General features: G+C 36.1%; 1 protein-coding gene across 1 annotated transcript in view; it reads left to right on the top strand.

Moving 5' to 3' along the window:
• The window catches only part of GPR158 (G protein-coupled receptor 158), a 417620-nt gene that overhangs the window by 188944 nt on the left and 216223 nt on the right, over positions 1–12453 (top strand). The window contains exon 3 of the mRNA XM_019432597.2: positions 8411–8513. Within this exon, the coding sequence (XP_019288142.1) occupies positions 8411–8513 (103 nt within the window). The remainder of the gene's footprint in view (positions 1–8410; positions 8514–12453) is intronic.

Here is a 12453-nt window from a genome sequence, read left to right as displayed (position 1 = left end):
AATGCTACTATGCACCCGTATTTTGTGGAAAGTAGTTATTACTCTGGAGCCTGACCCCTGGGGTTGAATCCAGGCTCTGTCAGTCACTAGCTCTGTGGCTTTGGGCAAGCTTCTTTAATGGTCTGTGCCTCACTTTTTTATCTTTAAGATGGGGATAATAAAATTGATATAGAATTAAACGTATTAATACTTGTGCAGGCATTAGAACAGTGTCTGGCATATAGTAAACACTTAGAAAGTATTAACTATTATCTTACTTATTCTTGCTTTGTTATTTATTATTTCAAATACTCTTGCTTTTTATGCTTGGTGATCTAGTTTTCAGGTATACAGGTAATTATAACTATAAATTAGAAGGGAAAAGACAGTTCTAGCATATTTTACATTTAAAATATGACACTTGGTTTTCAAATTAAGGAAAAAGGAAAAAAACATAAAAACTAAGCATAAGAACGCAAAAAGTTCAGCAGTCTTAGTATTTAGTGTATGAAAAAATAGCCATAAACTTTGAACAGCTCCAGAGGGCATTAGTGTATTTCAGCATAGTTTAGTACCTAGTGTTCAGAGTAATGATTCTGACTCAGGAAGAAAATGTTAAATTCTCTTCATGGTGTTCAGTTCAGAGAAGACAAAAAGTGTTTTACATTTTAAGAAGATTCAAAAACAAACTTTAAAAAAAAGGTATTGAAAGACCCATTTCTAGAGGATTTTTAATTATATGTTTAAAAAAAAAATTTTTTAATGTTTATATTTATTTTTGAGACAGAGAGAGACAGAGTGTGAGCAGGGGAGGAGCAGAGAGAGAGGGAGACACAGAATCCTAAACAGGCTCCAGGCTCTGAGCTGTCAGCACAGAGCCTGACGCGGGCTCGAACCCAAGAACTGCGAGATCATGACCTGAGCTAAAGTCAGACGCTCAACCGACTGAGTCACCCAGACGCCCCAAATTGTATCAGTTTTATGGTATTTGCATTTTTTTTGCCTCCTCCTTTGGGTCCAAATTGGTTTTTCTTCAGAATTATATGTAAATATGATCCTTAGGCACAAGCATTGTTTCCATTAAATGCCCGACATACCTAAGTTTAGCCTTTGTTTTAGCCACTGCACTGCTCAGTAGTACCTTCATACAAAATCTTCATGGCTGTCAAGCCAGCCAGGTTTTGTTTTGTGGTTATGTTCACCAGGAGCTGAGACGAATTCCGTATCATGCCAATTCTGTGTTGCAACATGATCTGTAATGTTTACATATACATTGTTGAGGAAAAAGACCATTTTGCTCTAAATTCTTTTTTTAAATTTTTAATTGTGGCAAAAACACATGATGTAAAATTTACCATCTTAACCATTTTTAAGTGTACAGTTCAGTAGGTTAGCTATATTCACATTGTTTTGTAACAGATCTCTAGAACTTTTTCCTCTTGCAAAACTGAAATGCCATGTCCACTAAATAACTCATTTCCCCTCTCAGTCTCTAGCAACCATCATTGTTTTCTTTTTCTATGAATTTAATTACTTTAGATGCCACATATAAGTGACATTATATGGTATTTATCTTTTTGTGAATGGCCTGTTTTACTTAGCATAACATCTTCAAGGTCCATCCATGTTGAAGCCTGTGACAGTATTTCCTTCTTTTTTTAAGACTAAGTAGTAATTCCGTTGTATGTATTAGCACATCCATTGGTAAACATTTGAGTTGTTTCTACCTCTTGGCTATTGTGTGTAATGCTGCAGTGAATAGGATTATTTAATATTTCTTCAAGATCCTGCTTTCAACTATTTTGGATATATACCTAGAAGTGGGATTGCTGAATCACATGGCAGTTCTGTTTTTAATTTTTTAAGGAAACTCCGTGTTGTTTCTTAAAACATGTAAAGTGGCTGCACCATTTTATATTCTCACCAACAGTGCATAAGGATTCTAATTTCTCCACAGCCTTACCGGTATTTGTTATTTTGTTTGATCAATAGTGTCCATCCAACGGGTATAGACTAATACCTCATTGTGGTTTTGATTTGCATTTCTCTAATGATTAGTGATATCAAGCATCTTTTCATGTGCATCTTGGCCATTTGTATGTCCTTTATGTAGACATGTCTATTCAAATCTTTTGCTCACTTTTATATCAGGTGATTTGTTGTTGAATTGTAGTTTTTATATGTTCTGGATATTAAACCCTTATCAGATACATGGTTTACAAATCTTTTCTCTCATTCTATAGGTTGAATGAAATTTTTAAAAATTTAATGTAGTCCCATTTGCTTTTTTTTTTTTTTTTTTGGCTTTTGTTGCCTGTGCTTTTGATGCCATAACGAAGGAATCATTCCCAAACCCAGTATCATGAAGGTTTTCCCCTGTTTCTTTCTAGAAGTTTCATGGTTTTAGGCCTTATGTTTAGAACTTTAATCCATGTTGAATTTAATTCTTGTGTATGCTATAAGGTAAGAGTTCAGCTTAATTCTTTTGCATGTGGATATTCAGTTTCCCCAGCACCATTTGTTGAAGAGATTGCCCATTTTTCCCCATTGGCTGGGGAAACATCATTGCAAACATCGTTTGATCATTATATATGATTTATGTATATATGATTTTTATATATGATTATTTCTGGGCCCTGTATTCTGTGCCATTGCTGTATACATCTGCCATTATGCTAACACCACCCTGTTTTGATTATTTAGCTTTGTAAATGTTTTTGAAATTAGAAAATGTGAGACCTCTAAATTTGTTCTCCATTTTCAAGGTTGCTCTATTTGGGGTTCTAGAGATTCCGTATGATTTTTAGGATGTTTTTTTCCTGTTTCTGTAAAAACTGTCATTGGGATTTTTTTTAGGGACTTTAATAGAGATTGTTTGAGGTAGCATGGGAATTTTAGGAGTGTTATGTCTTCCAATCCACGAACATGGCTATCAGTCCAGGTGTTTGCATCTTTAATTTTTTTCAGCCATGTTTTGTATTTTTCAGTTTGGTTAAGTTTATTCCTCAGTATGTTATTCTTTTTTTATTTTTTTATTTTTTAAATATTTATTTATTTTTGAGAAAGAGACACATCATGGACTGAACAGAAGTCAGACACTCCACTGACTGAGCCACCCAGGTGCCCCGATTTTTTTTATTTTTTTAATATTTATTTTTGAGAGAGAGTGATAGAACATGAGTGGGAGAGAGGCAGAGAGAGAGGGAGACACAGAATCCGAAGCAGTCTCCAGTCTCTGAGCTGTCAACACAGAGCCTGACATGGGCCTTGAACTCATGAACCACGAGATCATGACCTGAGCCGAAGGTGGTCACTTCACCAATTGAGCCACCTAGGCACCCATTAGTTTTGAAGCTATTATAAATGGGATTGTTTTTTTAATGCCCTTTCTGGATTGTGATTGTTTTGTGTATAGAACTTCAATCAATTTTTTTGTATGTTATATTTGTATCCTAGAACTTACCTTAATATATTTATTAATTCTAATAGGTTTTTTTTTTTTTTGATAGAATCTTTAGGGTTTTCTTTTTTTTTTTTTAATTTTTTTTAAACGTTTATTTATTTTTGAGACAGAGAGAGACAGAGACAGAGCATGAGTGGGGGAGGGTCAGAGAGAGAGGGAGACACAGAATGTGAAACAGGCTCCAGGCTCTGGGCAGTCAGCACAGAGCCCGACGCGGGGCTCGAACTCACAGACTGCGAGATCGTGACCTGAGCCGAAGTCGGACGCTTAACTGACTGAGCCACCCAGGCGACCCTCTTTAGGGTTTTCTTTTTTTTTTTTCTTTTTTTTATTTATTATTATTTTTTAATTTATTTTTGGGACAGAGAGAGACAGAGCATGAACGGGGGAGGGGCAGAGAGAGAGGGAGACACAGAATCGGAAACAGGCTCCAGGCTCCGAGCCATCAGCCCAGAGCCTGACGCGGGGCTCGAACTCACGGACCGCGAGATCGTGACCTGGCTGAAGTCGGACGCTTAACCGACTGCGCCACCCAGGCGCCCCCCTCTTTAGGGTTTTCTACACATACAGTCATGTCTTCTGCAAACAGATAATTGTCCTTCTTCCTTTCTTTTTTGGATGCCTTTTATTTTGTTTCCAATTATTCTGCCTAGGACATCCAGTAATGTTGAAGAAGTGACAGTGGCCTGGGGTGCCTGGGTGACATGATTGCTTAAAGGTCTGACTCTTGATTTCAGATCAGGTCATGATCTCATGGTTGTGAGATTGAGCCCAGAATCAGGCTCCACATTGGCAGCATGGAGCCTGCTTGGGATTCTCTTTCTCATCCTCTCTCTCTGCCCCTCCCCCACTCATGCTCCCTCCTTCTATCTCTGAAAATAAATAAAAATATATTAGAAAAAAAAAGAAGTGGCTTTGTCTTCTTTCTGATCTTAGAGGAAAATCTTTCAGGCTTTCACCATTGGGTATGATGTTAACCATAGGCTTTTCATATATGGCCTTTATTATGTTGAGACAGTTTCTTTCTATTCCTAGTTTGGTGAGTGTTTTTATCATGAAAGTGTGTTGAATTTTGTCAAATGCTGTTTCTAAATGAATGGAAATGATCATGTAGTTTTTGTCCTTCATTTTGTCAATGTGGTGTATTACAGTGGTGTATTACATTGAATGATTTGTAAGTTGAATTATCATTACATTCCAGGAATAAGTCCCACTTGGTTATGGTGTGTAGTCCTTTTAATGTGCTGAATTTGGTTTGCAATTATTTTGTTGAAGATTTTCACATCAATATTAATCAGGAATATTCGTCTGTAGTTTTCTTTTCCTATGGTATCTTTGTCCGACTTTAAGGGTAATGCTGGCTTAATAAAATGAATTAGGAATTATTTTAGAAAAGTTTGAGGAAAAGTTTAGGTTAATTTTTCTTTAAAGATTTGGTAGAATTGTCCACTGAGGCCTCCTGGTCCTGGGCTTTTTTTCTCCATTGGGAGGTTTTGATTACTGATTCAGTCTCCTTACTAGTTATAAATCTGTTCAGAATTTTTATTTCTTCATAATTCAGATTTGATAGGCTGTATATTTCTGGGAATCTATTTTGCTCTACACTCTTGACCACCATCTCTTTCCATTCGGATCTGAATTACTCCTAGGAATGTGACTTTAATTGTATGTTGTTGAGACTATCCTTAATATATCTCTGCTCATGGCTTGGTAAGTATGAGCATTTTGGTTTCATCAAAGAGGGCATCCAATCTTGTGAGTAGCTACCTCACTCACAGAGATACTGTAAGTCTTAATATAAGAAGCTTAGTGTTTATCAAAGGCTATCACGGAACTGCTACCTTCATGGAGGAAGAAGTGTTGCTTTTTTCCATTTCTACTTTCTTGGACTTGCATGAAGATAAAGTAGAAAGGTTTAGATTTGAATATCTAACATGAATGTCTTGAATACATAAAATGAATATTTTTAAATGAATGCTAAATTAGAGTAAAATTCTGAAGAATTTTTTCCTGTATTAGGTTGAAGATCTTTTTTAAATTCTAAATCCCTCAGGAGAAAAATTACAGAAAGCAGCTCCTCAGTCCAAATATGGTCAACATTGGTTGAGGAGACACCATACTTATGTAGAATTTTAAAAACTAGTTTGGCGTCACCATACTTATGTAGAATTTTAAAAACTAGTTTGAATACTAACCTAGTTACCTAATCTTGGAAATGTGTAAGTTTGGTTGGGAGATGGCAAAGTTAGAGTAGCTACAGAATCTTGATGGTGGATGGAGCAAGAAAGCATTGCAAGTTGATTGCAAGTTTATAATTATTAATAGAAAAATAAGCCTGGATCACTTTTATATTCTAAGTAAGACAGATGCATGTAAGTAATAGCACATTGGGTTCCATGGGGTCCTACAATCTTGGAATAAGTACAGCAGGATGATATTCTTATATTGATGTTAACTGACTGAATGCTTTTTACTTTTCTTTGAAAATATAAAGTAATTTAAGAAAAGGACAAAAACGTTTGAGGTAACTAATAATTCATATTGCTGTGTTTTCCATAGTAAGATTGGAAAACTTATTTTTTAATGTTTAAGAGACTTTATATTTGGTCATATTTATCTGATCAGTTAGGTTTTTTAACCTTTATTTTTATTTCAACCTTAGAGTTAGTTTATTGTAAAGAGATATTCTTGTTCTAATAAACTTTCAGATCTGCCTTAAACATTTAAGGTTTTCAAATGAAAACTTGCAGTGCTGTCACATTATCAGGGAATTCAGTGTTATTTGAAGAAATAGCATTAACCTCCAAACTGCAGTGAGGCAGAATATTTAAACTACACCACTGTATTCTTAGTATGTAAGACTTAGTTTACTTGGATAAATCTATGCTGGATGAATGTTTGCTAAATGTAACTTACAAGAAATTTCACATATTATGCTCATAGAATCACAATCTAGTTAATGAGATAATGATACCCCCATTGAATTACTCTTCTGAGTTTCCTTTGTTTTTTCCTTTCTGCCTAACATTTTAGTTCTAGGGTGTCTTCTCACCACTTTGGACTTCTGTCCTTCATAGCCAATAGGCACTCTCTTAGTGATCTAGTCTTACCTGATTCTATAGCTTTATCTCTCATCTTTGTGCAAATCAATCCCAAATTATACAGCCCAGACATCTCTCCTAAGCTCCATACTACTTTATAAGCCTGCCTATTTGATATCTACAATTAAATTTAAATAGACACTTCACACTTAACATTTGCAAAACTGAACTTCTGCTCTTTCTTCCAAATCTACTCTATCAAGAGCCTTTCCTCACTCAATGATGGCAGCTCCCATCTTAAGGTTGCTCAGGCCAGAAAACCAGAATAAAGTCCTTTATTCTTCTCTTCCTTTCAAACCCTATATTTAATTTATTAGGACATCTTGGTGTTTCTGCCTTCCTCAAACTGTACATGAATTTGACTGAATGGTTGTTCTTACAAATTAAAAAAAAAACTGAGGTTCAGAGAAGTTATGAGAACATCCTAAGTTCACAAAAGTAGTTAATAATAAAGTCATAATTCAAATCCATATTTTCTAACTGACCACATATATAATATGTTCTTTTTGTAATACTAGTGCTTCTCCAAAATAAATGCTATAATTTTTTTTTATTTATATAGTTCAGAAATATGATCTGACCTATTGTGTAACTGGGTCTTTTTAAATAGTATATGTTATTTCAGTGAGGTTCTATAGGAATTTTCTAAGCCTAATTTTCTAATTTATAAATACTTGCCAATTCAGTTGAATTGATTGGTACTTATCTCTTCTTGTATCTTCCTCTGGGTCAAGAACTATGCTTTCAATTGAAAATTGTGTATTGGGTAAAAAGAAAAAGTGTGGGGGTAGAAGTCATGAAATAAAATATTCAAAGAGATCTCTTAGAAAGCTCTTTGTTAATATTTTCTTGTTATGTCTGAATTTAGAACATGTATTAACTCTTGCTACCTTAGATAAAAATACTTTTCTATTTCTTGGAGTTTTCATGGTATGTAATATTGATTTTGATATTAATCATTGAAGCTTAGGTTATATAATTATTATTTAAATTATTTAGAGTTTTCTCTTAAGGGCTTCTGTATCAGAAGGACATTTTATAACTTTGAAATCCATTAGATCATATATTTTCTAATTGATTATTATGGCTAAAAGTTGAAAAGAAATGTAGCAGAAATGTAGCAGAAATGAAGTATGTCAAGCCAAATTTTATGAGATTTAAGGATCTCTTTGAAAGAAACCAAGATTAAGCTCTTGGGAGATGCCTATTATGTCTGTTGATGTGACATATTTGGAAAATGATCAATTTTTTAGATTTATGTACATGTAGAACACTTATCTATAAAACAGATTTTAGGTAAAGAGCCCTTGGTGTCATTATTCCATCCTTTTTTCTCTTTTAAATTTGTGTTTTAAAAGTTTACTTGTTTTATTATTTCACCAATTTGTGTTATTTTGTTCCAAGGATGAAAATTTGATGAATATTTAATTCAGAGAAGCAATTTTCACATCTCACATCCTACCTACCTACCTACCTACCTACCTACCTACCTACCTACTTGCCTTTGCTTTGATAGAAGTATTTAGCATGGAATCTCTTTTAAGACATTCTTATAGGCTTTGGAAATACCTCTCAAAGCAAACAGATGATTATTTGGGGCATCAAACCCAAAAGCTGCGCCTAGAAATTTACTCCCTATGGCAACTGAATGAGTTAAAGTTGTGTGGTGCCTGCAACCATAATGGCATGTATTTAGAAAGGTAACTCAGTTTGCTGCTTCTAAAAAAAATGTCTGTTGACAAACAAATCTAAAATAATAGTTCAAAAAAGAGATACTTCTGTTACCATTTGCAGTGGTGGATATCTGTGAGTCTTTATACTGTGAAATAAACTGGTCAACTATACTGCTGTCTTTTCTTTTTCATAGTGTATGCCAATTAAAGGCCTAGGATTCGTGCTTGGAGCCTATCAGTGCATTTGCAAAGCAGGATTCTATCATCCTCAAGACTTCTCAGTGAACAACCTCCCGAGTAAGTGCCCTTTGCTTCTGTGCATATATATGAGTATGCATAATATACACCATTATTAGTTATTCAGATTTTCTTTTAACTTTGTTGGGGTTCTTTATTTCAGTCCCCACTGGTTTGACATTCTTTCAACCCTTAAGGAGTTTTTGCTTTGGTTTGTCATCTGTAGTACCCTGGAGTACCATAAAAAAAAGTGTATATTTTGGTTTTCAGTACATTTCCTGAAAATAGTGTAGGTATGCAGTAAGCTCATTTGGGATTTAGTTATTGAGAGCGGTTGCTGCAGGAAGTTCCTAAATCTCATTTTGCTAGTTTATTTATTTATTAATTTGTTTATGTATTAGTTTTCTATGCTGCATAAAGAAATACCACAAAGTTGACACAAATTTATTATCACACGGTTTTCATTGGTTCCCTTTCTAGTCAGAGGTTAGCTTGGTCCCCTGACTCACCAGGCTAAAACTGAGGTGTCATCTGGGACGTGATCTGATCTGAGGCCCAGGGTCTTCTTGCAAACTCATGTAGGCCAATATCTTGGAACAGTATGCTTGAAGCCACCATGTTTTGGATAGATGTTAGTCAGTCTGGGCTTCCTCTCAGCTTTTAAAAGTTACCTAAAGGCCTATCCAGGTGACCCTTTTACAACACTGCAGCTCACTTCTTCAACACTAGCAAAAGAATTTCCTCACTATGCTCAGATTGAAGCTTCTATGACACAATGTAATCACGAGAGTGACTATCCCATCACTTTGCCAGATAATGTAAACTATTCGAAGGAGAGACTATCTCATCATATTTACAGGTCCACTCACATTCCAGGGGAGGTGATCATACAGGGTGTATACTCCAGAATCAAAACTTGACTATCTGGTATTATATTCCTATTCCAGAAAATGTCAGTGCTACAATTAGAATGTTGTTTTTTTTACTTTATCTCTAGAGAATGCAACGTTGCCACATTGCACTTGTAGCCAGCTATTGGATATGGTAACAAGCACATTGGCTTGTAGCCAGCTATTGGATATGGTAACAAAGAGAGAGAGAGCGTAGTGGTAAAAGGGGTGGTTTTATAGGAAGTTAGGGTTTGGGATTACGGAAACTGAGGTGCAGGTATCTTTTAGATAGTCATTCACAAATCTTTGCAGCCCCTATTATTGGTCTATATAGGAGTTTGCATTTCTGCTAGGCGTCGTTCAAAGGGTACACTGAGATTGAGACCTGAGCTTCTTCCTCCGGGAATTTTGGCAGATGTTCGGAGGTTTTTTTGTTTTGTTTTATTTTCTCCTGGAAAAAATTATTCTTGGAATTGAGTCTGTTTACATTTAAATTTAGGCTCTGGAGATGAGTAACATTTTGCTCTCTCCTCAGTTGTATAGTTCAGAGTTCAGCCCTTGTTCTGATTAATAGTTAAAGGTATAATTCTAGGATGGCCTCCAAGATTCTGTTCCCACATGCCCTGTCCAATACCTTCCTCTTAAGTATGGGTAGGACCTCGGAATACAGTTAGTTGGTTACTCCCTTGCTTAGGCTATATTATCTAGCAAAGGTGATATACAGTCACCTATGTGATTACATTGCACTCAGTAAGATTCCTTCCCATAGTAAAAGACTGAAGAGAGGTTCTAGTGTTGGCTTTGAAGAAGTAAACTACCTTGTCGTGAGAGGGCCACACGGCTAAAACCTGAGAGTGGCCTCTGGAAGCAGAGAGCAAATCTCATGGGCAGCAACCAAGAAAACATGGACCTCAGTTCTACAGCTGCAAGCGACAAAATTTTCCACAAAGCCCGAAAACATGTGGAAGAGGATCCTGAGCTCCAGAGGAGAATTCAGCCAGGCCAAAACCTTGGCTTCAGCATAGTGAGACCCCAAGCAGAGAGCCCAGTTACACTGTGTCCACACTTCTGATCAACAGAAACTGGAAAATAATGAAGAGGTATTTTAAGCCCCCAAATTTCCAGTAATTTGTTATGTAGCAATAGAAAACTCATGCAATAGCAGTGATGATAACATATTTTCAGGATGGATATGCTTTTCTTTGCATGTGTGTGTACCAACCCATGGCAATACCAGAGCCACTTTGACATTCTTCACATTTATCGTCCAGACATAACATATGATTCAACACCGAAGAATGAAGAGAATAGGTTTTAGCTTATGTTCGGTGAAGGTATTTTGTATCTGGTTTACCCACATTTGTTCTCAGCTCCCACTATGTGACTGAAATAAAACATCTAAATATTTTAGAACCAGAGAATGACTATGCTATTTGCTTACAACACCACCAGGAGAAACTAGTTAACCTTTAACAACTTATCTTTATTTAATTTGCACACTCCTACTTTCTTCCTTATTTTAAAAGCCAGTGTTTTTCACTGGACCTACTTTCTCTAAGAAAAGGCGGCTTCTCTGTGTAAATCAGACTCCTGTGTTGTACATACTGCAGCCACGGAAAAGACGCCACAGTTTTTAGAAAGATGATCTATATTTAGACCTTAGCTGTGATTCAGCTTTGACCTTAGCACATACTTAACGAGAGCTGACCTTCCTCAATGACAGAGCAGAAAGCTAGCTACACATGACAATTTGAAGTCAGTAAAGTGTTCCTGGACCAAAACTATCTTTCCTGATGGTCTTGTCAGGTTGCAGGAAAAACCACTATTATTTACTCCTTGTCCTAAAGAAAGAATACAACAGTCTGACCAGGAATGCAAGTTATAACTTATCAGGGTCATCAACTGAGGACTGCCAAACATTTTTTCTATTTTTTGTTATTATCAAAACATATACTATATATATCTGTGTTTTGCTATATTGCCTTTTCATCATAGCATCCAGGAAGTTCACACTGACAGTTGTTTTCAAATATTTTTAGGGAGCTACCCATGACTTAAGGAATGACTAGGTATAGCTCTGGAAGAACCAACGGTAAAGAAGGCATTGAAGACCCAAAAATGAGATAACATTTGTGAAACTGATAGCATAGTATATGGCATGTAGTAAGTGTTCATAGATATAGTTAAATAAGTGAATAATCACACATGCATGTGAACAAACAGCAGTGATAATCCTTAAACATCATTGATCACTAGCACTTTGTCACCTATTTTATCATACTACAATAACCAATTTTTTAAAACTAGAACTTTGGGAGAATGAATTCTACGTGGGCAGGACGGCAGAAGTGTAACAACCAGTGACACATTGAGTAGGGCAGTAGGAAGAATACTTGGGGGCTAGAGGCAACAGGAGGAAATTTGTTGCCTGATCAGGAGAATGGGATTCAGAAAACACGATAGCTCAAAGATAAAACTCACTTAATTTACAGTTGTAAATCTAAAAGTCAACATCTGAAATTCCCACATCTATTATTGTCTGGTTATCACATTTGGAGACAGGAGCTGAGATATAGTGCTGTTGTCTTATAGAAAATGTAGATGTGGGGGCGCCTGGGTGGCGCAGTCGGTTAAGCGTCCGACTTCAGCCAGGTCACGATCTCGCGGTCCGTGAGTTTGAGCCCCGCGTCGGGCTCTGGGCTGATGGCTCAGAGCCTGGAGCCTGTTTCCGATTCTGTGTCTCCCTCTCTCTCTGCCCCTCCCCCGTTCATGCTCTGTCTCTCTCTGTCCCAAAAATAAATAAAAAACGTTGAAAAAAAAATTAAAAAAAAAAAAAAGAAAATGTAGATGTGACTTAAAAATCCTGTTAAAATATGAAGTGATTTAAAATATTTATTCAGAGTGAGACCCACAGTAAACAAAGGGCTTGTAAAGACCAACACGGATGTGTTTAAATGACATGATTTAAAATTGTGCTGACAGCCCAGAGACTGTGTTTCTGGATCTCTCTTGAAATTGGTGGTCACATGTGATCTAATAGGATCTGACATCTGGATAGTAACAGGATTTCAGAATAACCAAGTACTGAGATATAACTGTCTCTTCAAATC

This window comes from Panthera pardus, unplaced genomic scaffold (assembly GCF_024362965.1).
Source record: "Panthera pardus isolate Hobbes unplaced genomic scaffold, ASM2436296v1 HiC_scaffold_6, whole genome shotgun sequence".
NCBI classification, from domain to species: domain Eukaryota; kingdom Metazoa; phylum Chordata; class Mammalia; order Carnivora; family Felidae; genus Panthera; species Panthera pardus.
Note: the sequence above shows the minus strand (reverse complement) of the source record. Positions and strands in the feature narration are given on the sequence as shown.